This window comes from Xiphophorus couchianus, chromosome 8 (assembly GCF_001444195.1).
Source record: "Xiphophorus couchianus chromosome 8, X_couchianus-1.0, whole genome shotgun sequence".
NCBI classification, from domain to species: Eukaryota; Metazoa; Chordata; class Actinopteri; order Cyprinodontiformes; family Poeciliidae; genus Xiphophorus; species Xiphophorus couchianus.
In genome coordinates, this window is record NC_040235.1 from 806,454 (window position 1) to 834,297 (window position 27,844).

General features: G+C 52.2%; 2 protein-coding genes across 9 annotated transcripts; one reads left to right on the top strand and one right to left on the bottom strand.

Annotated features, from left to right (window-relative positions):
• Window positions 1-623: 623 nt before the first annotated feature.
• Window positions 624-23,799, top strand: sptan1 (spectrin alpha, non-erythrocytic 1). Of its 8 annotated transcripts, none has more exons than XM_028026398.1 (55): window positions 624-768; window positions 4,402-4,641; window positions 4,721-4,846; window positions 5,296-5,436; window positions 5,774-6,054; window positions 6,134-6,278; window positions 6,353-6,507; window positions 6,805-6,940; window positions 7,025-7,126; window positions 7,206-7,343; window positions 7,416-7,526; window positions 7,607-7,684; window positions 7,769-7,924; window positions 8,086-8,290; window positions 8,585-8,766; window positions 8,859-9,102; window positions 9,312-9,434; window positions 9,517-9,734; window positions 9,809-9,901; window positions 9,988-10,122; window positions 10,754-10,902; window positions 11,055-11,111; window positions 13,197-13,395; window positions 13,481-13,585; window positions 13,665-13,697; window positions 13,782-13,817; window positions 14,005-14,052; window positions 15,196-15,287; window positions 15,363-15,507; window positions 15,591-15,772; window positions 16,009-16,108; window positions 16,179-16,376; window positions 16,451-16,597; window positions 16,672-16,775; window positions 17,019-17,181; window positions 17,264-17,278; window positions 17,838-17,969; window positions 18,061-18,198; window positions 18,278-18,382; window positions 18,491-18,699; window positions 18,830-18,950; window positions 19,035-19,156; window positions 19,227-19,359; window positions 19,434-19,532; window positions 19,615-19,774; window positions 19,913-19,989; window positions 20,059-20,565; window positions 20,636-20,748; window positions 21,487-21,504; window positions 21,979-22,033; window positions 22,115-22,311; window positions 22,938-22,991; window positions 23,063-23,209; window positions 23,286-23,433; window positions 23,503-23,799. In XM_028026398.1, the coding sequence occupies exons 2-55, from the start codon at window positions 4,405-4,407 to the stop codon at window positions 23,626-23,628; spliced, it is 7,440 nt and encodes a 2,479-aa protein (XP_027882199.1). In that variant the 5' UTR covers window positions 624-768; window positions 4,402-4,404; the 3' UTR covers window positions 23,629-23,799. The 8 variants fall into 8 exon arrangements, with proteins under 8 accessions (XP_027882199.1, XP_027882198.1, XP_027882195.1 ...); XM_028026397.1 differs by lacking the exon at window positions 624-768 and adding an exon at window positions 4,153-4,171; XM_028026394.1 differs by lacking the exons at window positions 624-768; window positions 21,487-21,504.
• Window positions 23,787-27,577, bottom strand: dync2i2 (dynein 2 intermediate chain 2). The gene is made up of 9 exons (XM_028026412.1): window positions 27,130-27,577; window positions 26,791-27,048; window positions 25,963-26,072; window positions 25,570-25,727; window positions 25,384-25,493; window positions 25,125-25,289; window positions 24,393-24,625; window positions 24,164-24,321; window positions 23,787-24,094 (listed from the first exon to the last, which is right to left on the bottom strand). The coding sequence occupies exons 1-9, from the start codon at window positions 27,205-27,207 to the stop codon at window positions 23,856-23,858; spliced, it is 1,509 nt and encodes a 502-aa protein (XP_027882213.1). The 5' UTR covers window positions 27,208-27,577; the 3' UTR covers window positions 23,787-23,855.
• Between the last annotated feature and the right edge of the window lie 267 nt (window positions 27,578-27,844).

The window sequence follows — 27,844 nt, forward strand, 5'->3', positions numbered from 1 at the left end:
TGCCCGCCGGGTCTCATGGTGGTCAGCTGATGGATAATGCTCCTAATGTTGCTTAGCAACCAGGAAATCCAATTCACAATGGATGTTCAGAGAGCAAAGTGACTGAGATGGACAGAGCAGGATTTGAACCGGCAACCCGTCCGTTTCTGCCCCCAAAGTATAAACGAAACAATCTGAAATGTGAATCCTAAAATATACAACCATGCTGTAACAAAGAAGACTCTATAGAATTATATATATAACATAGATATATATAACATAGATACAAGATAGATGTTTTTATCTTTATTTCAGGACCAGAACAGTTATTAACATGGAGTAATATCTGTATTTGAAAACAACAAGATCATAATATATTAAAGGTGTAATTTTTATTTCATATCATAAAAGTAAGTTTCCCAAAGAGGAATAAACAATGTGTCTCTTTAAATTAAATATTATTTCCATGGCTTGGCTACGCTTTAATATGCTGATATCCAGAGATTATGGCACAAATGAAGTTTTTCCTCAACACAGCGGCACCTGAGGGGAACTAGAAGCTGTTTTTCCTCCGACAGTTTTATTTTCCACTCCTAGAGGTTTGTTTTGCTCGAAAATGAAGTCACTCCATCTCCCACCCGCCTTCGTGTCCTTCCGTCGAGCTTCGGCTTTTTCCGTACAGCTGCAGGAGTGACGTCATGCAACAGAGCGCCCCGCCCTTCAAACGAACCGTCAGGGTCGATTCTTCGGGATAGCTTCTTCTCCATTAGCTCTTTAGAAAACCTCACGGTAAGGAAATTGTTTCCATGTTTTCTGTCTGATAAACCAATGTTTCGTTTTAAAACCCATAAATTCTGCTTTTTATTTAGTGGTTTTAAAGCTGTTTGTTGGGGTTTTTCGGCCGTGACCGACAGGCTAGCAGGAGCGGGACCAGCTAACAGCGGCGGTGAAATAAAACGTTAATAATCGATTCAAAGACGCTTTATTTGCTGTATAAAGGCTAATAAAAGCGCGCAGAATATGATGGAGACTGCAGTTCCGATTCATGGGCGTGTTTTGGGTTTCAATGAGGGTTCGGATGGTACCGGGTGAAGGTTCTGCAGATTAACCCAGATTATTGGACAGATGTTCAATAAAAATAAATGGTTTCCGGTCGGAAAGGAGCCGCCCAGGCCTCCGTCCATCACACCGCCCCGTTAGCACCGCGGTTCTGCACAGAATGACGCGGATGGCAGTCCGAGCTGATACCATCAGCCTGGTGCTGAATTCCTCACCTACCAGCCAGTTTACTGGGAACCAGCCAGTTTACTGGGAACCAGTCTGCAGGACCGAGATAAGCTCGGATCTGATCTGAAACCAGCCGCTCTGATGTCCGAACCGGGTCAGAGTGGGTTTTACCAGAACCGCAGAGCATCTGTATTCAGAAAACTGCTTTAAGGAGCTGATGACTGTCCCTGCAGTAATGTAGACCAACAGCTAGGGGGCGCTGCTGCGGGTAAACTCAGAGATGCCGTCTGATTCAGAACAGAGGCGGCTCTAGAACAGGTTCACCGGGGGGCCGGCCCGGGGTGGGCAGGGTGTCCTCATGGCGGAACAAATTAATTAAACTAAAAAAATAACAGTGTAATAATATTAACTGAGCCCTGCATGTTCAGAAGAAGAACATAAATGTTACCCAGCAGCACTTGGTGATAATGGCCGCTGCCGTCTATGGATCATAACAAGACGAAGGAAGCTAGCAGACAGAAAGCTAAGTGTCAGTGCTGCTGGCTTCAGCTGCTGTTTCCCGTCTGTCTTTGCTGAATTATGATGTGATGATGTGAAAACGCTCAGGTGTGTGTCTGATTTAGTTCCACGTGTGGAAGTGGAACAAACCAAGTATTTTGGGGTGGAGATATCAGAACCGGGTCGTTCAGACTGCAGTGAAAAAGGTCGATCTGTGTGAACGCAGCGTTGGCTTCGGTTTCTGTGTGTCATCAAAATAAATTGATTTAATTTGACCTGGTGATCCAGGGTCGGTTCTGAAACTGTTTGAGTTTTTATTAGACCGCTTCAGAGCAGATGTAGCCATAGAAACCAAACAGTCTGACTGGGACCGGGCTCCAGCAGCCGGGCCTTCAGGGTAAATCGGACCTGGTTCTGATGGTCCGCTCTGTAACGACCCGGGACACTGGAGACGTTCCTGGAGAAACCATTAACTGGTTTATTCTCACTGTTTCCATGGAAACATCTGGACCAGAGGGCCTTTGGTTCTACTGTCTGGGCCCGGTTCTGACCCGTTCTGATCTGTTCTGGTCACACCTTTACTGTCCTATAGACAGTTTTAGAGCTAACTGGGATTCTTCCATCCTGCAGCATGTCGACTTTCCCTAAACCCAAACTGAAGGTAACAGCTGCTGGGTGTGTGTGTGTATGTGTGTGTGTGCGCGTGTGTGTGTGAGATGTGTGTGTGTGATGTGTGTGTGTGTGTGATGTGTGTGTGATGTGTGTGTGATGTGTGTGTGTGAACAGGCAGGAAAAACCTGGAAAATGAGACAAATCCTGGATTTCCAGGCTGGAATGAGGAATGTGTTTCCAGGCCAGCGGTGGGCGGAGCGTCTCTGCAGCAGAGGCTGGGCTTGGTTCTGCCGGGTTCTGCCCAGTCACTGCACTGCGTCTGACACAGCAGAAGGTTCTGGTTCGGAGCGGTGCGGATCAGAACCGAGCCTCAGAGGAAGAGCAGCTGAGGACAGAACCGCTCTGTGTGTGTATGCTGTGTTTCTGGGTTCTGCTGACCCGGTTCTGTTTGCTGTTCGAATGTTTCCTGATGGAGTGAAGCCTTTGCATGTGGATGAAATGTGATGTAGGTTCTGTTCTGGTCGGGTTCTGATCCAGCTGGGAAAGGTTAAGTTTTCCTCCTGTCGTCTCTGGAAACCTGCAGACCTGCTAACGTTGACAGATTCCAGAGCTAATGCTATGCTAGCAGCCATCCTGCTGTTAGCGTAGCCTTTAGCACTCATTGTTATTCCAGTGAGGAGCAGAGGTGACATCATCCTGCCGTGAGACAGAACAGCCTTCAGTTAGCATTGGTTAGCGCTGTTAGCATTTTTTAGTGCTGTTAGCATGGCTAACCTTCCTGGATGTTTTTATATCCGTATTATCTTTTCATTTAAAGAATATATCTTTAGCATTTAGCCTTCCTGTTAGCTGCTGAAGGTAACCATGGCAACAGAGGATATTGCTGCGTATCTCCTGATGTCTGGACCTAACAGAACCTTCCGAACCTTCTGGATGATTTCCACAGACTGACAATGAGACGAGGAGCTGACTGAACCTCCTCCAGGTCAACTTCCTTTGTCTCCTGAGTCACTTCCTGCCCCCCTCCCCTTCCCCCCGGCGCTCCCTGGGCGGCGCTGAAGTGGATCATTCGCTCCGCTGAGGCTCAGGGAGTGTCAGCTTGGACTTTAACATCCTCTGATTACCTCACACGCTCCTCCATTATCGGAATGTTTGACCCGGTTCTGCTGCAGTGAAATATTAATGAGCTTCCTGCTCATGTGCAGCAGCCATTAGCAGAAACCACAGGCTGCAGCCCGGAAAGTTTAGTGGAAGGAAACAGTGACGAGTTTGATGCTGAATCAAAAAGGGAGGCGTGTCTGTCTGCTGATGGGGGGTTATCTCCTGAAGCAGGGCGGGGACCTGTGGGGGGCTGTGTGTGTCTGTGTGTGTGTGTGGGTGTGTGTGTGTGTGTCTCTGTGTGTGTGTGTGTGTGTGTGTTATCAGGCGCTGCAGAGCCGAGCTGCTCGCTGATAAACCTCCTCAGACGTGGAAGCAGCTCATGTTTCCTCTGAATGGGAACAGAAAGAGCGCCTCACTTCCTGCTGGAGCCTCAGAGTTCTGCTGGCCCGGCGGTCGGTTCTGAGCGGTCGGGTCGGTTCGGCCCGGCAGGCTGAGCCCACAGAGACGCTGACCGCTCACTTCTCTTTGTGTGGGAACTCGGCGCCGCTCACGCCGGGGGATTTCCGCCCCCACCCCTCCAGGCATTCATAGCATGTCAGCTGCTGCTGGTTGCTAAGCAACGGGAAGGGAGGGGGCCGAGGGGGGGCTTTGTGTCCGGCCTTTCACTGTAGAGCCGAGGTTCTGTAGGACGGGTCCGAATTCTGCTGCTGACCAGAACTAAACTCCACTGATCCAGATCTATATGTACCAGCAGGTCCGGTTCTTGTTCTGGTTCTGGTCCGGTTCTGATTCAGGAGAACATTAAACTCTAAATCAGCTCCTTCACTGTTTTCTGTTGCTTTGTTCCCATTGGTTCAGCTCCCGACCAATCAGCTGCGTTCACATTGCAGCATCCAGTGTTTTCATTGGACCAGAACCGGACCTGTACTGCAGCTGGTTCTGGAGCAGACCGGGTTCTCATCCTCTCTGTTCCGTTTGTTGCAGAAAATGGACACGGTCGGAGTCAAAGTGCTGGAAACGGCCGAAGACATCCAGGAGCGCCGGCAGCAGGTTCTGGACCGGTACCGGCGCTTCAAGGATCTGTCCATGGTCCGGCGCCAGAAGCTGGAGGATTCGTACCGATTCCAGTTCTTCCGCCGGGACGCCGACGAGTTGGAAAAATGGATCCAGGAGAAGCTGCAGATCGCCTCCGACGAGAACTACAAGGACCCGTCCAACCTGCAGGTCCGGTTCTGACAGGAAGCGGGTCTGGCCTGGTGCCGCAGGCCCGGTTCTGCCGCAGCTGACGTGTTTGTCCTCACAGGGGAAGCTGCAGAAGCACCAGGCGTTTGAGGCCGAGGTCCAGGCCAACGCGGCGGCCATCATCGAACTGGACAAGACGGGGAACCTGATGATCACCGAGGGACACTTCGCCTCCGAGACCATCCGGGTACGTCACACAGACTCCCAGAACCGCCCCGATCCAGGCCAGCCGGTTCTGGATGCGAACGGGCAGCTTCAGATGATCCCGGTCTGATTGTTTTCCCTGTCGGGTTCAGTCCTACACTCCGTACCGGACCCAGCAGAGGCCCATAGTCACCAGCGTCAACATGGCTGAGTATATCCAAGTGTGTGTTTGGACTGGAGTGGCTCCTCTGTGTGCTTCCAGAGTTCTGACCCGGTTTCCCACCAGCCCCTTTCCACTCTTTAGTGTGACGAGCTCTCTGGTTCGGTCCGGCCCGGATGATCAAAAACAAAAACAAAACGATTCATTTCTAACGGCGAGGAGCTCAGAACTTGCAGAAACACAACCCAGTTAGACGGACCCGTCCGACACACAAAGCGGGCCGACTCGTCAGACGTAGATCTAGAGAACTCAGAGAGACTTTGTGTTTCCAGAGCCGCCTGGAGGAGCTGCACCGCCTCTGGGACCTGCTGCTGCAGAAGACCAAGGAGAAGGGCATGCGGCTGCTGCAGGCCCAGAAACTGCTGCAGTACCTGCGGGAGTGTGAAGACGCTCTGGACTGGATCAGTGACAAGGTCAGAACCGGTTCTGGTCGGAGAACTGCTCTGGGTCAGCAGAGCAGTTTCTAATAAATTTAATTGAATTCATTAGAAATTCAATTAAATTTAAATTAAATGTTATTCTTGCTTTATTACAACTTTATTCTAGTCCTTTAAAAACATTATTCTAAATCTGTTGTAGAAAAATACTTTTTAAAATAATGTTTTGTTTTCATAAAGTTTTGCTTTGGACTGAGTTTTAAACCAGCTGCAGTATAAAGATGCTTTTAGTTCAGATAACAAAGATCTGCAGCAGCCAGACAGATGATTGTAAACACATCCTGAAGCTGATGCAGCTGTGCTCGCTGTGCAGGAGGCCATTGTGACCTCTGAGGAGCTGGGTCAGGACCTGGAGCACGTGGAGCTCCTGCAGAAGAAGTTTGAGGAGTTCCAGACGGACCTTGCGGCTCATGAGGAGCGCGTGAACGAGGTGAACCAGCTGGCCGGGAAGCTGATCCAGGAGGCGCACCCGGAGAACGAGCTGATCGTCAGGAAGCAGGAGGAGGTGAACGCGGCCTGGCAGCGCCTGAAGGGCCTGGCCCTGCAGAGGCAGACCCGGCTGTTCGGCTCGGCCGAGGTGCAGCGCTTCAACAGGTGAACGCCGGAAACCTCAGGATGAACGTCTTCTCAGGTTGGACCGTTCTCTGAGCTGGGATGCTGCTTCTGTCTGCAGGGATGTGGATGAGACCATCAGCTGGATCAAGGAGAAGGAGCAGCTGATGGCGTCCGATGACTTTGGGCGGGACTTGGCCAGCGTTCAGGCTCTGCTGAGGAAACAGGAGGGTCTGGAGAGAGACCTGGCGGCTCTGAAGGACAAGGTGGGACTCCTGCTGCCCCATATTCCCACTCAGCATTCCCAAGCCTTGCTAACCCGCTTCCTGCTGTCAACCAGGTGAACACTCTGGGTGGGGACGCCGAGCGCCTGCAGCAGACCCATCCTCAGAACGCTTCCCAGATCCACCTGAAGAAAGATGAACTCATCACCAACTGGGAGCAGATTCAGACGCTGGCTGCTGAGCGCCACGCCCGCCTCAACGACTCCTACCAGTACGCACCGCCAACCAGACACACAACCAACCAACCAACCAGACACACAACCAACCAATCAACCAGACACACAACCAACCAATCAACCAACCAGACACACAACCAACCAGACACACAACCAACCAATCAACCAACCAGACACACAACCAACCAACCATCTACTGGCGGGCGCAGACCACCAGTAGATGTCTTTCTTTTGCAATTTTTTTTGTTGTTTTTGCACCTTCCTTTCTTCTTCCTCCCCTAGTTAGTTAGTTAGACATTGTCTCACTCAGAGCTTGTCCTTCTGTCCTCCAGTCTGCAGCGTTTCACCGCTGACTTCAGGGATCTGACCAGCTGGGTGACGGAGATGAAGGCTCTGATTAATGCCGACGAGCTGGCCAACGACGTGGCCGGAGCCGAGGCGCTGCTGGACCGGCACCAGGAGCACAAGGTGACACTCTTTAAAGCTGCAGCTGGTCAGAGACCAGAACCAGACATTTAGTGAACATGGATCGGCTTGTTTTGTCTCCTACAGGGGGAAATCGATGCCCACGAGGACAGCTTCAGGGCCACAGATGAAGCTGGTCAGGCCCTGCTCAGTGCAGGACACTACGCCTCCGAGGAGGTCAAGGAGAAGGTGGGAGCGTCAGATCGGGTCTCCTGAAGGCCCAGTTGATCTGTTGGTTGTGCTTTAACTGGGTTCTGTGTGTGTGCAGCTGGGGATTCTGGCCCAGGAGAAGGAGTCCCTCCTGGAGCTGTGGGAGGTCCGCCGGCAGCAGTACGAACAGTGCATGGACCTGCAACTGTTCTACAGGGACACGGAGCAGGTGGACAACTGGATGAGCAAGCAGGAGGTAAGCTGAGACACAGTCTGCAGAGATGGACTGGATTAACTGGATTAACTGGTGAACTGAACATCTCTGCAGGCTTTCCTTCTGAACGAAGACCTGGGAGACTCCCTGGACAGCGTGGAAGCTCTGCTGAAGAAACACGAGGACTTTGAGAAGTCTCTCAGCGCTCAGGAGGAGAAGATCACGGTGAGTCATCTCCAGGTTCCTCTGGCCGTCACTGATGCTCTGCAGGATCATGTTGACTCATATCTCTGCTGCATCTCCAGGCTCTGGATGAATTCGCCACCAAGCTGATCCAGAACAGCCACTATGCTAAGGAGGACGTGGCAACGCGCAGAGACGCTGTGAGTCTTCTTCTCCTTCCACCGTAGTTCTGAGCTCCAGCTGGAGGAGCTGAGTCATGGTTTATTGTTTCTCTCTGCTTCCAGCTCCTCAACCGCAGGAACGCCCTGCATGAGCGCGCTCAGGCCCGCCGGGCCGCCCTGGAGGACTCCTTCCACCTGCAGCAGTTCTTCAGGGACTCCGATGAGCTGAAGAGTTGGATCAACGAGAAAATGAAGACTGCTACAGATGAGTCCTACAAGGTCTGCTGCAGCTTCTCCTCACTCCACTCCTCTGTTTGCTTCTTCAGCCTTGTTTTTCCATAATTTATTTCATCCATCCATCCGTCAGCTTATGCTTCAATCTATCAGTTTATGCTTCCATCAGTTTATGCTTCTGTTGCCCAACTCCTCTGCTTCCACAGGACCCGTCCAACCTGCAGGGGAAGGTGCAGAAACACCAGGCCTTTGAGGCCGAGCTGTCAGCCAATCAGAGCCGCATCGATGCCCTGCAGAAGTCCGGCCAGGAGCTGCTGGACAGGAAGCACTATGCCTCCGCTGAGGTCACCGCCCGCATGGAAGATGTTAGCGCGCAGTGGAAGAAGCTGCTGGAGGCCACAGAGCTCAAAGGTAGCAGGAAAGGGGAGTGAGGGTGTTTCCATGGAAACTGAAAGGAGTGTTTATCAGGTTTGGATAAGAATGTAGAAAAAACACCTGGAGTCTGGAAAAATATGAGAATTCCAGAATTAAATCATTGCTCCCATCATACATCCAGTGAATTATAGAAATATCTACCTCTAATTCCTAGGAACGTTTGCTGTTGAAGCTCTAAAATCGGCTAATCTGGGGATTAGAGAGTAGAATTGTAGAAAGCCTTTAGTGAGGATGAAACGGTTTGAATCAGCATCTCTGTGTTTGTTTCAGGTATCAAGCTGCGGGAGGCCAACCAGCAGCAGCAGTTCAACAGGAACGTGGAGGACATTGAGCTCTGGCTCTATGAGGTCGAAGGTCACTTGGCCTCTGACGACTACGGGAAAGACCTGACGAGCGTCCAGAACCTGCAGAAGAAGCATGCCCTGCTGGAGGCCGACGTGGCAGCTCACCAGGTGACCCTGACATCCCTGAACCCACCAGGACTGCGCGTTTCCGTCTGTAGAGGTCGGATCTGTGACCTCTCCTGTGAATGTTCCCCCACCAGGATCGGATCGACGGAATCACCATCCAGGCTCGGCAGTTCCAGGAAGCTGGCCACTTTGACGCAGACAACATCCAGAAGAAGCAGGAGGCTCTGGTGGTTCGCTATGAAGCTCTACGGGAGCCGATGGCGGCTCGCAAGCAGAAGCTGTCTGACTCGCTGCGCCTGCAGCAGCTCTTCAGGGATGTAGAGGACGAGGAGACCTGGATCAGGGAGAAGGAGCCCATCGCCTCATCCACCAACAGAGGTATCAACCCCCAGAACACTGGCCGTAGAGGAGGGTGCCAGGGAAGCCATCTTCACTAATGTGCTTCCTAATTTATGGAGCAGTTAAAACTTGGTTTTTATTTTAGAGAGATAATCTGAGTCTGGAGGAATGTTGAGCTTGTAAGATCCCGGGCTGACTTTTTGGGATCAGATGCAATAATGAGCCATAACTTCCTGTTTGTCTCTCAGGTAAAGACCTTATTGGAGTCCAGAACCTGCTGAAGAAGCACCAGGCTCTGCAGGCTGAGATCACAGGTCACGAGCCTCGGATCAAAGCCGTGACCCAGAAAGGAGAGACCATGGTGGAGGAAGGTTTGTGGATTTAGATCCTCAACTTTCTGAAAGCGTTCCAGCTTCCTCTCAGGGTGCTGATGGTTTGGATGCTGGTTCTCAGGTCACTTTGCCGGAGAGGAGGTGAAGGCCAAGCTGGGGGAGTTGCACGGACGTTGGGATACCTTGAAGGGCAAGGCGGGCCAGAGGAGGCAGGACCTGGAAGACTCCCTGCAGGCCCAGCAGTACTTTGCCGACGCCAACGAGGCCGAGTCTTGGATGAGGGAGAAGGAGCCCATCGTCGGGAGCCCGGACTATGGGAAAGACGAGGATTCAGCTGAGGTATGGAAGGGTGGCAGCAGTTCGTTTGTGCCACAAAGAGACGCTGTGTTCTCACTCTCGGGTCCGGTACACAGGCACTGCTGAAGAAGCACGAGGCCCTGATGTCAGACCTGACGGCTTACGGCAGCAGCATCCAGGCTCTGAAGGAGCAGGCTCAGTCCTGCAGAGTGAGTCTGATTGTTCCGAGTTCTGATCAGATCATATCTGAAGTTTGGGTCTGTTAGATGACAGGTTGGGTTTCCATTATGAACAGCAACAAGTGGCTCCGACTGATGACGAGACTGGGAAGGAGCTGGTTCTGGCTCTGTACGACTATCAGGAGAAAAGCCCGCGCGAAGTAACTATGAAGAAGGGTGACATCCTGACCCTGCTCAACAGCACCAACAAGGTACAGAACCTCACTGGACTGGGCTTCCTGATAGGATTCCAGTGTTCTCTGTTTCTGAAGGGTAAAATGCTGGAATCCAGATCCAATACGGTCCTGGCCGTTTGGAAGTTTTTCTTTCTACAGCCAGACTGTACAAGAGATGAGAGCCATCTGATTCTCAGGCTCCAGTCAGATCTTTTTTTCTGATTATCTGACTGAAGATTCTTGGTTTGGTTCTGATGGGTTCATGGTCCAGAACAAACTGGGAAAGTCTGGAATGTGAATGTCTGGAAAACTATGGAAAAATGTAATGATGGATAGATAAATATTGGTTTTTCCATTCCTTTACTCCCTATTCCATCCATCGGTTTATGCATCCATCGGGTTATGCATCTGTCGGTTCATGCTTCCATTGGTTTATGCATTCATCCACCTCTCCCATCCTTCCTGATCCCAGCAGGAATACGACCCATGAATATTTATGTTCCGTCTTTAAAATCAGCTTTAAAAAAGAGGACTTATGAATTGGAGTCTGGAATGATGTAGTATGTTAAGGAACGTTGTATATTGATGCAGGACCCTTCAATTCTTCAGCAGGATGTCTGTCTGTATTGTGAATGTTCCTTCTGTCTGATGTGGCTTTACGTCCCAGGACTGGTGGAAGGTGGAGGTGAACGACCGGCAGGGCTTTGTTCCGGCCGCCTATGTGAAGAAGTTGGACCCGACTCAGTCGTCTTCCAGGGAGAACTTGCTGGACGAGCATGGCAGCATCGCAGCTCGACAGGAACAGATCGAGAACCAGTAAGAAACGTTTTTCCTGTCTTGTGGGCTTTCCTAACATGTTCCTCCTTCCTGTGGGATCTAACTGGTCCCACCCACTAATGACCCGGCTCCTGGTTCTGTTTCTGTCTCCTCTTCTTCATCTAACCCCTAACCTCGCCTCGCTGCGGCAGGCTCGTCACCAAGGAGCCCTGCAGCGTGTCTGTGCGCATGAAGCAGGTGGAAGAGCTGTGAGTAGGAACCGGCGTTCCGACCCGTTTCCCTGTGATCCGCAGCAGTTTAGCCTCAGATTCCCTCATGTCTGTGATCCTCCATCCTCATTTTCTATCCAGCAGCAGGATAGAAGAACATCTGTATCATCCCATCGCTTCCTCTCTTCCTTTTTCCTACCATGTGAAGCAGAAACAGGGAAACATTTCAGGTCCTGTGTTGAATGTAGATGTTCGGTACCATCCCAAACCGGTCCGGTTTACTGAGGTTCTGCTGCGTCCTTTGGTCCCGTCCTCACTAACACGAACAGGTCCTGCTGCTCCATCCAAGAAAATGGGTTAAATTCTTGGTCCATGTTGAGCGGTTCTACCAGGGCAACTACACCTAAAGTTGTCTCAGCTCTCTGGATGAGGGTGAAAGGTCAGACAAATCTGTTGTCACCACCACTTGGCAGTAAGGCCGAAACGATTCCTCAAGTGATTCGAGTTCCTCCATTATTAAAATTCCTCAAGGAAAATTTAACAAACCTGCCTCGAAGCTTCGTTAACTTATGATTTATTATTTAGCCACCGTGTTTCGGCTGGGACATTATTTGCGTTGCGCGGAGCTCTGACTTCCACCTCTAAGATGTTGACGAAAGCTAAGAGTTAGCAGCATGAGGTCCAATCTTCAAGTTCGGCCCGTGGGGATTTTATTGATTGATGATAAAAACCAATAGGCATTTAAGGATGCCTATTGGTTTTCGGGGGACCAGTAAGTATCCTTAAAATGACTGGCGCCATGCCTGGAGTACGGCAGCCTTTCTCCTCCTGGAGCTGCTGGTTCAGAGCGAACGGCGGGAAGAGCTGCAGGTATTAATACAGGTGAGCTGATGAACACGGCGGGCGGCTGAGTAGCTGATGGTTACAGTGTAAGTGTAGCTTTACGGACGAACCGCACAATAAATTTTATATCATCCTGGTCTGAACAAACGGCTGGCGGAGCGTCGTGGCGGTTCATGGCTGTAGACGAGTTTCTGAGTGTGACGAACGAAGATGTCAAATCCTGATGTTAACAAGGACACAAAGGCTAGAAATGGCTGGATAAGTCAAGTCCTGTCACGTCTCCTGGTTTGGCAGAGAAACCACCGTTTTTCACCCTGTTTCTCGCTGTGCTTCTTTATTAGCATTTTCCCGTAAATATTCCGTATTGCTCCCCATGTCGTCTTTGGTTCGTTCCTTTTTTCCCCCAGACTTTCGTCCATCTGAAGCTTGTCAGGTTATGGGGCAAGGTCAGAGTTCATCTATTAAACTGACTGGAGATGAATACATAAACTAAAATCTGGAGCATAGACATTTTTTATAAGCGTATTTGTGAGCCTCTTTATTATTGAATTGAATATAATTTCAGGTCTCTGTATAACTTTTCTTCAGGTTAACTTAGAAAATGAGCTGTTATTGTTACAGGTTAGTTTTCTAAACTACAGAAAAGTTATTGTTAGAGAAGCTCAAATATGACAAATTGGATTGATATTGACATCTGATAGTAACACTGGTGTTATGATAGATTAACCAATATTTTATTTGATCAATTTTTTAAATCCAATTACTCAATTAATTGTAAGAATAATCGATAGATGACTCTATTACTAAAATATTAGTTTCCAGCAGCCCTACCTGGCCGTTATGGTTTCACTTCCAGAAATATGTGAAGGATGTTCCAGGTAAGGCTGGAGCAGGAAGGGGAGCCGCTGTTGTTCCTGCATGACTCACATCAGCTTCTCCTCAACGTTCCCGTCGCTCCACCTATGTAGGATTTTAAAAGTACGAAATTTGGAGAAGAAACTTGTAGGATCTTTGGTGTCACAGCTGTAAAAACTATTCCTGAGTTAAATGGGAAAAGATTTTACTGGAGAAATCAGTTCAGACTGTGACGTGTTTCATGACGGATCCTGGATCCAAACTGAGGATAACAGAGTTGAACTAAGCATCAGGTGTTAGATGCATGATGTCAGGATCGCCGCTCCATGCCAGGTGTCCTTGTGTCCGTCTCCCCTGGTCGTGGCAGCATGTCTGTCCGGTGGCGTCCCTCCGGGTCTCTCCGCTGACGCTTCCCCTCTGTCCCAGGTACGGCACGCTGCTGGAGCTGGGGGAGAAGAGGAAGGACATGCTGGAGAAGAGCTGCAAGAAGTTCATGTTGTTCCGCGAAGCCAACGAGCTCCAGCAGTGGATCCACGAGAAGGAGAGCGCCCTGACCAACGAGGAGGTCGGCTCCGACCTGGAGCAGGTCGAGGTTCTGCAGAAGAAGTTCGACGACTTCCAGAAGGTAACGCCAGAGCAGAACCAGAACCGAGCCTCCCAGCCCAGGTTCCGTCCAGGTTCTGATGTTTGTGTTCTGCCCGCCCGTCCAGGACCTGAAGGCCAACGAGTCCCGGCTGAGGGACATCAACAAGGTGGCGTCGGAGCTGGAGTCTGAAGGCCTGATGGCGGAGGAGGCTCCCATGATCCAGGCCCAGGTGAGCTGCACCTGTGCTGTCCGGGTGACGACCCGGCTGCTGGTTCCGTCTGACCGGGTTTGTGTCTTTGTGTCTGCAGCAACAGGAGCAGCTGGGATCCGCTCCGGGAAAGGTCCGGTTCTTCCCTGTCCTTCACATCTTGCTGGTTCCGCCTGAGGAAACCCGATGAGTTAATCAGTTTTTCTGTGTTCGACAGGACGAGTCTGACTCCAAGACGGCTTCGCTCTGGAAGGTAAGCTCCGCCCACCAGCTGCTTGGTTCTGGTTCTGCCATCAGTCCGATCGCTCTGACTGATCCCAGAGCCGTTGCCATGGTTACTGCCCTCACCGTATTAATCTGAAATGAAACGGTTCAATCGGCCAATCGCTCCTGACTGCTGTGGTGTTTGTTTTTCTTGTTTGGTTGACCTTTGACCTCAGACCATACGACTGGGTGTCCAAACGACGGCTAACTTTAATACCATCAAGGTAAGACCCGACTGATCCAAACCCGTCCTGCATCGTCACCAGAAACTAACCCGTAGCTCCGCCCCCGGCCGCCTCTGTCCTTATTTGGTCCTTCCTGTTGGTTCTGTTCTCACCCTGCAACCCGTCCTGTTGGACTCCGTCTTCCTGTTTCCTGTTTGCTCCTGGCTGTCAGCAGAGTCTTCCTGCTGTGCTGTGATTGGTTAGAGACCTGAGAAATGTTCCCACCTTCAGCCTGTTCATGTTCTCATTATGAATGAATTAACGTGGATTTTATGTGACAGAATAAAGATGAAGAAAATCTGCAGACTGAAACTGAGAAGTTCAGTTTTCAAGTCTTACCTAGATTCTCTGTTAGGTTTAGGTCTGGCCTTTGACTAGGCCATTCTGACATTCCGGTTCTTCTCTGATTAACACTCAATAATTCCTGTCCTGGTTGATCTGCAGGTTCATCTGTTGCAGTGAGAAATGAATCATATGATAGATTAAAATGAGATAATAATAATAATAATATTATTATTTAAAGGCCATTTTGTTAATCATGATCCGTTTTATTTGGTTTTGCTGATCAATATATAAACATGATTGCATCATCACTGTGCTGAATATTCAGATCATAAATTACTGCTGGATGATGGATGTTAAGAGTAAATAAAAAAGCGTTAGCATTGTTATGCTAATGCTAAGTTTAGTCTGACAAACGTCACATTACCAAAGTGTCAAAGGTCACAGAGCAGGAAGTTCTGGCTGATATCATCACCAGATTCTCTAACATCATGCAGCTTTAGTTATAAATCATTTATATTTCCATTTTATTTCTTGTTTTTTATTTTATATATTTAAAGTTTCTTCCAGTTCCAACGTTTAGAAACGATACAAAATTTAAATGTGTTGATTTATTGAGAGACTTTCATCATTTCCTGTTGATATAATTCCTGAAAATAGAAGAACAATAAATCGTTTATCTGAATAATTTAACTATCCAGTTATGATCCGCCCTGCGTGTAGAACCAGAACCTCCCGACCCGCTCTGTGTTCTGTCACATTGAACCCGTTAGTGTGTCTGGAGGTGGTGGGTGTGAATACTTCCCAGTCTGAGTGACGCAGTGGGACCATCCCAGTCTGACCAGTGGCTGTTTCCTGCAGGAGCTGAACAACCGCTGGCGCTCGCTGCAGCAGCTGGCCGAGGACCGCAGCAACATGCTGGGCAGCGCCCACGAGGTGCAGCGCTTCCACAGGTAACCCCGCCTCCTAACGCCCCGCCGGCCAATCAGAGACCGGCGGCAACACTGAGGCGTGTCACTTCCTCTCAGGGACGCCGACGAAACCAAGGAGTGGATCGAGGAGAAGAACCAGGCGCTGAACACGGACAACTACGGCCACGACCTGGCCAGCGTCCAGGCGCTGCAGCGCAAACACGAAGGCTTCGAGAGAGACCTGGCGGCGCTGGGCGATAAGGTCAGGACCCGCCGTGACCCCGGCGACCCCCCGGGTGACCCGCTGCCCCTCCGGCCTTCACGCAGGCTGCTCCTGTCTGACAGGTGAAGTCTCTGGGCGAGACGGCGGAGCGTCTGATCCAGTCGCACCCGGAGGCCGTGGACGACATCCAGGAGAAATGCACGGAGCTGAACACGGCGTGGAGCAGCCTGGTGGGCCGCGCCGACCAGCGCAAGGAGAAGCTGGGCAACTCCCACGACCTGCAGCGCTTCCTGTCCGACTTCAGGTGGGCGACGGCGAGGACACGGACCGCTGATCCGTTAATCTATCGATTCTGCTGACGGTTTCACTCATTCTACAAGTGATCTAGTGGCTGAAGGACTTTATCATGAATATTAAAACAACTGTAACGATTTCTAGTGTAGCTGGATAGTGGGAACCAAGGCCCGGTTTAGTGTTTCCATTTTGAAAATGGTCAGAATCTGGACCGACCCGGTTAGGATGAGCTTTCTCCCTCTGCAGGGATCTGATGTCGTGGATCAACGGGATCCGAGGCCTGGTGTCGTCCGAGGAGCTGGCTAAAGACGTGACGGGCGCCGAGGCGCTGCTGGAGCGCCACCAGGTGGGCGGAGCGCCTCCCTCCTGCGGTAAGCTGCCGGTGCGGTTCTGGTGACTGACTGTGGGCCTTGCAGGAGCACCGGACGGAGATCGACGCGCGGGCCGGGACCTTCCAGGCCTTCGAGCAGTTCGGCCAGCAGCTGCTGGCGCGCGGCCACTACGCCAGCCCTGACATCCAGCAGAAGCTGAAGGCTCTGGACCAGGAGCGCGCCGACCTGGAGAAGGCCTGGGTGCAGCGCCGCATGATGCTGGACCAGTGCCTGGAGCTGCAGGTGAGCCGGGCTCCGCTTGGTACCGCCGGGCCTGGGCCGGCACCCCGCTGACTCCTCCCTCTCCTCGCCCTCAGCTCTTCAACCGGGACTGTGAGCAGGCCGAGAACTGGATGGCGGCGCGGGAAGCCTTCCTGGCCAGCGACGACAAGGGCGACTCGCTGGACAGCGTGGAGGCGCTCATCAAGAAGCACGAGGACTTCGACAAGGCCATCAACGTCCAGGTCAGTGACCCGCTGGAGAACCGGCTCAGAACCGGTTCTGAAGCGGTTCTGAACCGGTTCTGAACTCGCTGCAGGAGGAGAAGATCGCCGCCCTGCAGTCCTTTGCTGACCAGCTGATCGGAGCCGATCATTACGCCAAGCCGGAGATCTACAACCGCCGCAACGAGGTTCTGGACAGGTGAGCTGCTTTCCAAAATAAAAGCCTCGTGTCCAGGTTACAGGAAGAACTGGTACCAGGTAACTGATGGAGCCACAGCGACTTTAGGTCAGAATACAGGAAGCAGGTCATTCTGCCAGTCTTTCAAAATAAAGATCTGTTGAGCTCCAGAGCCTCTGGACTCCTGCTGCTGAGACGCCGTTCTGAGCGGATCGGAAACGGCCCCAGGACGGTTCTGGATCAGGATGGGTTCCTGTTTTCCAGGTGGCGCCGGCTGAAGGCCCAGATGATCGAGAAGCGCTCCAAGCTGGGCGAGTCCCAGACGCTGCAGCAGTTCAGCCGGGACGTGGACGAGATCGAGGCCTGGATCAGCGAGAAGCTGCAGACCGCCACCGACGAGTCCTACAAGGACCCCACCAACATCCAGGTTGGTTCCGGTTCCGGTTCTGCTCTGAGTGTCATCCTCCCTGTAATCCCGTCTGAACGCCTCTCTCTTCTATCCTCTCTAGCTGTCCAAGCTGCTGGTAAGTTTAGTCGTGTCGCTCACTAACCAGCAGACGGTGGTCCGTTTGTCCCGTTTGGCTTCTTGTGTAGATCCGAGCGTTTGTCCTTGAGTTCAGGTCGTTGGTTCTGCTTCCAGTCTAGATCCATGGAGGAGCTTTAAGGCTGCTTCAGACGTTCTCAGAACCGTCCTGAAGGTTCTGCCTCAGCCCGGTCCAGAGAACCAGACTCAGACCTCTGGACTCGTGTCCGGTCCAAACTAAAGTGGACGGACGGACGGATCGGAACCAGAGCCACACCACATGTTGCGTCGTCGTCCGGGTTGTCGTGTTGTCATGGCGATAAATGTTTGCCTCATGTGGTGCGGCTCTCCCGTGAATCCAGTCGGTTCTGACCCAGAAGCAGCTTGAAGTGACTCTGTGTGTTTTGGCTCCATCCTCAGTTCTGTGCCGATGTCGTTTTGTCCTCCGTGTCCATAAATGTCCTCTGTGTCCGTAACCACGTCCCGTTAAAGTCCCAGAGCGTCCGCCGTGAACGGACCGGGCCGAGCGGATCGTTCTGACGCTGTGTCTGTGCCGCCAGAGCAAACATCAGAAGCACCAGGCGTTTGAGGCGGAGCTGCACGCCAACGCCGACCGCATCAAAGGAGTCATCGACACGGGGAACGCCCTGATCCAGAGAGGAGCCTGCGCCGGCAGCGAGGACGCCGTCAAGGTGACCGGACCCGACATCCGACCCAAAACACTGGATCCCAGTCACTCTGTGGGATGGTTCAGGAAGTCCGGTCTGTGGGTTCTGTCTGCAGGCGCGGCTCAACGCTCTGGACGAGCAGTGGCAGTTCCTCGTCAACAAATCAGCAGAGAAGAGTCAGAAGCTGAAGGAGGCCAACAAGCAGCAGAACTTCAACACCGGCATCAAGGACTTTGACTTCTGGTTGTCTGAGGTGAGGCTCTCTGGTCTGAGCAGGAACTCTGGGCAACACGCTCAGCGCTACGCTAAACATCCTGATGATGTCTCCGCAGGTCGAAGCTCTTCTGGCCTCCGAGGATTACGGCAAAGACCTGGCTTCAGTCAACAACCTGCTGAAGAAACACCAGCTGCTGGAGGCCGACATCTCTGCTCACGAGGTACGGTGTTGGTTCTGTTGGGCAGAGGTCCGTTTTATCAGACGGGAATCGGATGAACAAAGGACAGGATGTAGAAAATGTTTGGCGTGACCCTTGTGGCTCCCGCAGGACCGTCTGAAGGACCTGAACGGCCAGGCCGACAGCCTGATGGCCAGCAACGCCTTCGACACCTCGCAGGTGAAGGACAAGCGCGACGCCGTCAACGGCCGCTTCGCCAAGATCAAGAGCATGGCCGCCGGCCGCCGCGCCAAGCTCAACGAGTCGCACCGCCTGCACCAGTTCTTCCGGGACCTGGATGACGAGGAGTCCTGGATCAAGTAAGACCTGGAGCCTCTGCTCCTCAGGGGATCTGGTGACCTTCACTGACCTTCACTGACCTCCACTGACCTTCACTGACCTCCACTGACCTTCACTGACCTCCACTGACCTCTGCTCCAAATCCCTCAGGGAGAAGAAGCTGTTGGTCGGATCGGAGGATTACGGACGTGATTTGACGGGAGTTCAGAACCTGAGGAAGAAGCATAAGAGGCTGGAAGCTGAGCTGGCAGCGCATGAGCCGGCTATCCAGGTACGACCTCCTGACCTCTGACCTCTGGGGTCAGTCAGGAACAGCAGATGTTTCTCCTGACTTTGGGATGTTGTTGTTCCTCAGTCTGTGCTGGACACCGGGAAGAAGCTGTCTGATGACAACACCATCGGTCAGGAGGAGATCCAGCAGAGGCTGGCCCAGTTCGTGGACCATTGGAAGGAGCTGAAGGATTTATCTGAAGCCAGGTCAGAGGTCACGAACCCGGAGAGCCTGAGCTCCTGGAACGCCTCTGAAGACGTTTGCTTCTGGTTTCAGAGGGAAGAGGCTGGAGGAGTCGCTGGAATACCAGCAGTTTGTGGCGAACGTGGAGGAGGAGGAAGCTTGGATCAATGAGAAGTTGAACCTGGTTGGAAGCGAAGACTACGGAGACACGCTGGCGGCGGTGCAGGTGACTTCCTGTTCCTGTCCGGGTCACTTCCTCTGATCCCACAGGCGTTGAACTGCTGCCGTTTTCCTCCTCAGGGCCTGCTGAAGAAACACGAAGCGTTTGAGACGGACTTCACGGTCCACCGGGATCGGGTCGGCGACGTCTGCGCCAACGGAGAGGAGCTCATCAAGAAGGTCCGCTCCTGAGTCCAGAACAAACCGGTCAGAACCGCTTTCCCCGCAGCACGATGACCGAACTCTGCTCTGCTCCCTTCAGAACAACCACCACGTGGACAACATCAGCGCCAAGATGGCCGCCCTGAGAGGGAAGGTGTCGGAGCTGGAGCGGGCGGCGGCCCAGAGGAAGGCCAAGCTGGACGAGAACTCGGCGTTCCTGCAGTTCAACTGGAAGGCCGACGTGGTGGAGTCCTGGATCGGTACTGACCTCCAGAACCAGAACCTCCTCTGGTGCTGGGTGGGATTGGGCGTGGCCAGAACCAGAGCCTCGGTTCTGGAGTCTAGCTGGTACACTGCAGTTTACAGAACCGGGTTCTGAACGTTGTCCGTCTGTTCAGGTGAGAAGGAGAACAGCCTGAAGACCGACGACTACGGCAGAGACCTGTCCTCGGTCCAGACGCTGCTCACCAAGCAGGTGGGTTCTCCTCAGAGCCTCCGCTTCTCCTTCTGTGTGACCCCTGACCTCTGGCTCCGCCCTCTGCAGGAGACGTTTGACGCCGGCCTGCAGGCCTTCCAGCAGGAAGGAATCACCAACATCACGGCGCTGAAGGACCAGCTGCTGGCCGCGCAGCACGTCCAGTCCAAGGCCATCGAGGCGCGGCACGCCGCCCTCATCAAGCGCTGGAACCAGCTGCTGTCCAACTCGGCGGCGCGGAAGAAGAAGCTGCTGGAGGCGCAGGACCATTTCCGCAAGGTGGAGGACCTCTTCCTGACCTTCGCCAAGAAGGCCTCGGCCTTCAACAGCTGGTTCGAGAACGCCGAGGAGGACCTGACCGACCCGGTCCGCTGCAACTCCCTGGAGGAGATCCGGGCGCTGCGCGAGGCCCACGAGGCGTTCCGCTCCTCGCTGAGCTCGGCCCAAACCGACTTCAACCAGCTGGCCGAGCTGGACCAGCAGATCAAGAGCTACCAGGTGGCGTCCAACCCCTACACCTGGTTCACCATGGAGGCCCTGGAGGAGACCTGGAGAAACCTGCAGAAGATCATCAAGGTCCGGATAGAACCTCTGGCTCCGGTGGAACCGGGTCGGCCCGGCGTGACGGTTCTGGTTCTGTCTGCAGGAGAGGGAGCTGGAGCTGCAGAAGGAGCAGAGGAGGCAGGAGGAGAACGACAAGCTGCGGCAGGAGTTCGCTCAACACGCCAACGCCTTCCACCAGTGGCTGCAGGAGACCAGGTAGGGCCGGTTCCGGTCCAAACTAAAACTCTGGACCGGCTTGGATCCGGTTCTGGTGACATGTTTTGATTGGTTAAATTCTGCTCAGCGCTGCTGTATTTTCTGTAACCAGCAGGTGGCGCCTCAAGCGCCTCAAGGCCTTCGTTAGCCGGCCATGCTAACAGCAGCTAGCATGACGAAGGGTCATGCTAGCTGCTGTTAGCATCACAGGCTACAGCAAACATGAGTCTGAAACGCTGCAAAGGAAAATTATTCACACCTTTTGGAAACACAGACACGCTGCACTTTTCAGTTCAGGATCGTTTTCCCTTCCAGTTCTGAAACATGTCGGCCATGATGCTGCCACCGCCTGGCTGGACAGCATGCGGTCACCATGGCAACCAGGCTGCTGGTTTAAAAATGAAGAATCTTCAAAATCTGGTTGAAAAGTTTTTATTTTATTAGAGAAACTTATAAATAATAAATCTGTTAGTTTATTAAAAACATTTCAGTTTTACATCCAATCAACAAACAGGATTTATCTGATAAAGAAGCTTATCATGCTTATCGCTGGAAAGTTAGGTGGAAGGAAAAACTCTGGTTCTAATGTGATTTAATTCCTGTATTGATTTATTTTGATGTTTTTCCAGGTTTTCCTGATCCGATCCACCTGCTGTGGTTCTGATCCGGTTCTGTTGCCGTGTTGCTAACCGCCTCTCTCTCTCTCTCTCTCTCTGCCGCGGCGGCTCATCCAATCAGGACGTATCTTCTGGACGGGTCAATATCTCCTCCTCTATGAATGTGTGATGATGATGATGGTGGTGGTCTTCCTCAGCTTGACGTGTCCTCTTCCTCCTCCTCTTCCTCTCTGATAGCTTAGCGTACCGTCGGGTTTTCTGTGTCTATCAGTACCAAGTAGCCGATGATCTTTCTGGAAGGTTGAGCTGGTTCTGGTTCTGCTTCTGATCCACTCAGTTCTAAAACCACCATTTTGGGTCTCGAACCGCTCAACACCTCCCTGCTAACTAAGCCCACCCCCTGTCAGAACCCGACCCGGACCTCAGCTCATCGACCCTGTCTGGACCAGAACTTCTCCAGAGGTTCTGATTCAGACCGTCCTGGAGCTGAGGTTCCGCTCCGGAGTTCTGGTTCCGCCCCACTAACAGCTGCTGCATGGTTCTGGTGTTTGGAGTGGATGTGTGCTGGAATGGAAATGTTCTGGTTCTGATCCGATCTCTCACGGGTCCTCAGGTCCTGCATGGTGGAAGAGTCCGGAACCCTGGAGTCTCAGCTGGAGGCCACCAAGGTGAGCAGCTCACACGCATTCATACCGACCGGCCGGCGGTTCTGACCCGGTAGCGTGACCTTTGACCCGATGCGTCGGCAGCGGAAGCACCAGGAGATCCGGGCGATGCGCAGCCAGCTGAAGAAGATCGAGGATCTGGGGGCGGCCATGGAGGAAGCTCTGATCCTGGACAACAAATACACGGAGCACAGCACCGTGGGGCTGGCCCAGCAGTGGGACCAACTGGACCAGCTGGGCATGAGGATGCAGCACAACCTGGAGCAGCAGATCCAGGCCCGGTACGGCAGAACCGCAGATAACAGCTGCCATCGTCAGCTAAAGGCTGCTAAGACTAGCTAAAGGCTGCTAGCGGCTGCCATCGTCAGCTAAAGGCTGCTAGCACCAGCTAAAGGCTGCTAGCGTCAGCTAACACCAGCTAACTCCCTGTCCTTAAAGGTTCTCTCTTCATGTTTCTGTGCAGATTTTGACATTTTATGTAAATTTGACCTAAACCGTCTCAGTGCTGCCCTCTATGGGCCACTGCAGTTGAATTCCCTGTTGGTTAAAAAAAAGACCAGTGACTCAACTCCTATTTTGTTTTTCATAAAATTGTTAGTCGCTACATTGGTCTCTAGTCGCTTTTTGAAAGTTGCAATTTGTCACGTTCCTGAAAAAGTTGCTGGATTTGACGCTAGTCACTTTAAAAAGGAAACAAACGGATTAGTGGCTAATCTCTCTGCAGAAGTTATGATTTGTCACTAGATTTATGGCTGTTGGTTTTATTAGTGATGGTCTAACAGTTTCCAGCTGGCCCAGTCTGGCCCCGCCCCTGAGAGCCTTCTGGCCCCGCCCACTCCGTTTGGGGGCGGGGCTAATGTCCACATTAATGACCAGAAGAATGGCTAATCTGTTGCTGTTGTTGCAGAAACACGACCGGCGTGACGGAGGAGGCGCTGAAGGAGTTCAGCATGATGTTCAAGTAAGCTAGCAGAATCAGAACCGGGCTGTGTGTTCCCGGGTCGGTTCTGACCTTTCCTGGTTTTGCTCCAGGCACTTCGACAAGGAGAAGTCGGGCCGCCTGAACCACCAGGAGTTCAAGTCGTGTCTGCGCTCGCTGGGCTACGACCTTCCCATGGTGGAGGAAGGAGAACCCGACCCGGAGTTTGAGGCCATCCTGGACACGGTGGACCCCAACAGGTGGGCTCGGGTTCTAGTTCCGGAGCGGCTCGGACGGCTGCGGTTCTGCTTCCTGACCGGTCCGGTTCTGTTTCAGGGACGGGAACGTGTCGCTGCAGGAGTACATGGCCTTCATGATCAGCCGGGAGACGGAGAACGTCAAGTCGAGCGAGGAGATCGAGAGCGCCTTCCGGGCGCTGAGCGCCGAGAACAAACCCTACGTCACCAAGGAGGAGCTGTACCAGGTGGGTGCGGCTCCGCTCCGGCCCGGTTCCGCCTCCGGGCCCGGCTCACGGTTCTGTTCTTCCTTCCAGAACCTGACCAAGGAGCAGGCCGACTACTGCCTGTCGCACATGAAGCCGTACCTGGACAGCAAGGGCCGCGAGTTGCCGTCGGCGTTCGACTTCGTGGAGTTCACGCGCTCGCTGTTCGTCAACTGATCCCGCCCCCTTCCCCGGCGGCCAATCAGAGGCGTTCCCCGCTCACCCTAACACACCTGGCCGATGCATGTCTGACTCTAGAGCCGCTCACCACGTCTGTCCTATTTAACTGCTTGTAGTGAAACTTTTAAACTGTGTGCTTCAATAAACGCTACTGGTTACCACTGGAAACCGACTCTTTATTTCCCAGTTAGTCCAGTACAGAAACCTGATTGGCTGCGAGGCTGTCACTCTGCCACCTGATTGGCTATCTGCTCCAGCTGCAGGCTCTCTGAGGGTCTCTGCTCCGTCAGCTCCGAGCTGAGCCGCCAGATGCCGACCGACCCGTCGGACCGACCCGCCGCCAGCAGCCGGTGGTTCTGGCTGTTAAAGGCCAGGCAGGTGGCGGTCCGACCCGGAGCGCCGTCCTGGATGGTTCCGGCGGGTCTCAGGGACTTCCGGGCCAGGTCGAAGATCTGGACCTCACCTGGAGAGCAGAGTTCAGTCAGCAGCCGGTCGGGTTCGTCTCCAAGCTGCTGGTTCCGGTCGGGCTCACCTGGCCCGGTGGCGGCGGCGAACACCAGCGGCCGGCTGGGGGACCACTGGACCTGGAAGACGTAGGAGTCCGAAACCCGGACGGACAGCAGCGGGTCGGCCTGCAGCAGCGAGCGGACCTGGACCAGGCCGTCGGTTCCTGCGCTGGCAAACAGGTTCCTGCAGAGACGAGTCGGGTCAGAGAGAGTCACCGGAACGCAGAGTCCGATCAGTCCGGGTCGGGTCGGTACCGGTGGAACGGCGAGCAGTGGATGGAGTGGACCGGGCCGCCGGACGGCCTGAAGGAGAACACGGCCGGAGCCCTGGGGGTCACGCTGCGACCTTCAGAGGTCACGGCGGCCGGCGTCTGGGAGGAGAAGGAGCACCGGAGCAGCAGGCCGCCTTCGGACCCGACCAGGAACGTGTCCGGGTCCCACGGAGACAGAGCCGTCGCCGTGACGCCCACCGTGCTGCCGCCGCGGACCTGCAGGCAGAACCAAACCGGGTCAGAAGTCATCAGCGCTCAGCACAACGCTGCTAATGCGCTAACAGCTAAGCTAAATAAGTTTTAGCGTAGCGCTTTTTGCTAACTTAGGAAACGTTTAGCGCACTTAGCTTCCCCTACATGAATGTTTCTGCATAATGAAGCAATAATTTACTCTGCGGTCCAGTTGGATAAAATTAAAGTTTTTTACTTTAAAAATTCTTTAACTAAACGTTTATATACATGCTCTTATTTTGAAGTCTGTTCACATAGCTGATCCATTTCCTCTTTTTCCTCTTGCAATAACTTTATTTAAAACAAAAAGAATAACAGGAACAAAATGAAACTGATCCAAACATCTAAATACAATCTGGCTTAAAATAAGAGCGTTAGCGTTAGCTTCCAAATTTAGCTGGTCATCAGAACCAGGAAGGAAAGTCTGGATCAGGACTTTTGTACCAGAACCAGAGTCCGGAGTCTGGTTTGGTTCTGGTCTCACCTTCATCCTGCTGCTGTGGGGAACCTGCTGCTGTACAAAGGCGTACGCGGCGACCAGAACCATCCTGCCTTGGTCCGGGTCCACCGTCCACAGCAGAACCCTGCCTCCAGAACTGGAACTCAGAACTCCAAACTCTCCTTTCTTCTCCAGCGGAACCCAGAACACCTGCGAGCAGAACCGGGCCGGCGCCACATCAACACAGCAGAACCATCAAAGCTTTATTCTGGTTCCACTGGGTTCTGGTTCTGCTGGGTTCTACCTGATACACCGGCTCCCTGTGGCTGTCTGCTGACATCCCGGTCTGGGCCAGAACTGGGTCCTGAGTCCGGCTGGTGTCCCACACCACCACCTCACCGTTGTACAGGCCTCCTGCAGGGACACACAGACCGGTGAGTTCTGGTCCGGGCCCGGTGGTGCTGAGGCGTCCGGTTCTGGTTCTGTGGACCTGTGATCAGCGCGGGCCGCTCCGGGTGGCAGCACACGGCGGTAACGGCTGCAGGAACGTCCAGAACCAGGTCCGGCTGTTTGGGCCTCAGGCCGCGTCGGTCCAGGTTCCACAGGCAGACACACGACTTCTGGTTGGTCCAGTCTCCGTCGTCGGTTCTGTTCGGGGAAACGAGGACATGATGGAACCGGGCCGGTCCAAACGGGTCAGAGTTACAGAAAAATGAGATTCCTGGTCGGAGCCTGGAAGGGAGGCGGTATTTATTGGAAGCTAACGCTAATGCGCTACACCAACGCGGCGTTCTGCTGAAAATCCCAACAGAACCTATAAAAGTGAGTTTTTGTGCTAAAACTAAATGATTTTCCAGGTTTGAGGCCCGGAGTGGAAACGTACCGACCGTAGGCGCAGGCGATGACCGACCCTGTGCAGCTCCAGGACACGGCGGTCACATGGAGGCCTTGTTCCTGAGCGCCGGGATGTTCAAGCCTGTGGAGATGGGAAACCTGCAAACATCACAGCCGTCAACATTTTCCACTAATGTTCCTCCATATAATCCAGATGCAAACAGGACAGTCAGGACCTGAGGGAACCAGTGAAACAATCCCAATCTCACCAGTTCCTCATTTCTTGTGAGACTTTGATTTCTCAAGGTTTTTTGGTTTTTTTGGCCAATCAGGGCTTCCGTAAATATGTCAATGTTAATATGGAAGCCCTAAAGAACACACAAAAAATATTGTTTTTAAAGACTTAAATCCTCTTTGGTTTTCTGCAAGTTAAAAGAAAGATTAAAAAAGTTACTAAAATAGTTTTTTTCACTTCAAGGAATACTTTTTTTCCCCAAAAAAAGCGAGCAAAAAAAATTTGTGAAGTCCAAAAGCAAAGTTTTCAAATGAAACTTTCTGACTATAAAAACACAGAATCATAAGCTAATAATTTTTTTAAGAGTCAAATTTCATTAAAGTAAAATAAAGTCTGAAGACAAAACAACATCTTAGGAATATTCTTATTTAGAACTTTTCTTTCCCTGAAAGGCGAGCAAAAAAAAAAACAAAAAACAGTGATGCACAAAATCTGACCAACTTTTCAATCAAGTCCTTCCTGTCCTCTTTTGCCTTTCGGGCTTCCATAGTTGTTGGGTTTTTGCCTTTCGGGCTTCCATATTGTTGGGTTTTTGCCTTTCGGGGCTTCCATAGAATTTCTGAAGGTTTTATTTCTGCTCACCTGTTGGCTTCTCTCCTCCCAGTTTGCCCGGAACCCGTCAAAAGCGTGACTCCTGGAGTTCTTCTCCAGCTCCCGGATGAGCAGCTCCTCGACCCGCCTCAGAAAATCCACCAGCCCGGGTGGATCAGAACCAGAACCACTGAAGACTCGCTTCGGGTCCATCTGCTCCTGTGGTTCCGTCTGGGTGAACCTGGAGGTTTTGGACCCGGTCTGGACTCCAGCATGCTCTGTGGTCACAGCGGGGGTCTGACAGGCTCTCTGGAACAAACAGAACCAGAACCGGGTCACGCAGAACAGAACCAGATGAGCATCTGCTGTGGCTGACCTCTGAACTCTTACCGACTCTTGCGCCCCCTGCTGGGATTTCCTCCACACTGACTCCACGCTCACAGAGTCCAGATCTTCATCCGCGAACATTTTCACGGTTCTGGTCTCAAAGTTTCGCCGGATTCAACCAGAACCGAGCCGGAACAGCCTAAACTCTGCCTCACGCTGCGGCGGCCATTTTCAGCGAAGCCAGTGTCACCATGGTGACTGCCTTACCAGATCACGTGATCGAAATAAAGACCCGGTTCGGTAAAATTATGAAATAAAACAGGAAGCCGGAGATAATTGAGCTCAGATTATGGAAGATAAATCAGTTTAAACTCCAAACGAGAGGAAACAGAAACGTTTCTTCAACGTCTCTGTCTAAAGACGTTTAAACAGAACCAGGCCGCTGAAGACGCTGCGTCATTTCCGCTTCTCGAAGCAAAACTCTCCGAACTAAATCTGAAATAAATGATGCTAAAAATAACTGAAGATGCTTCCAAGAAAAAAAAATACTAAATTAAAAATTAACACAATTTTTAAAAATCTACAAGTAAAACATTAATAAAATATTAATAAAATATTAACTCTCCAAAATGAAAAATAAAAACGGCTCCAAACTGAACTGCTTAAATGGTATAATTAATGTAAATACAAAATGAAAAAGGACGACATGAGCTTCTAAAGAACTTGAAAAAGGAAATTATTTTGGGATTCAACAAACCTGTTTCTGATTTCAACTGCC

Bases quoted from the DNA above. Each gene is read 5' to 3' on its own strand.
- sptan1 (XM_028026397.1), top strand. The intron at 7,527-7,606 runs GTGAGTCATCTC...CTGCATCTCCAG, and splicing joins CTCAGGAGGAGAAGATCACG to GCTCTGGATGAATTCGCCAC. The intron at 23,434-23,502 runs GTGGGTGCGGCT...TCTTCCTTCCAG, and splicing joins CCAAGGAGGAGCTGTACCAG to AACCTGACCAAGGAGCAGGC.
- dync2i2 (XM_028026412.1), bottom strand. From the start codon at position 27,207: ATGTTCGCGGATGAAGATCTGGACTCTGTGAGCGTGGAGTCAGTGTGG. The intron at 25,494-25,569 runs GTCCACAGAACC...GTGTCCCTGCAG, and splicing joins GCGGCCCGCGCTGATCACAG to GAGGCCTGTACAACGGTGAG. The intron at 24,626-25,124 runs GTGAGACCAGAA...TTCTGCCTGCAG, and splicing joins CCCACAGCAGCAGGATGAAG to GTCCGCGGCGGCAGCACGGT.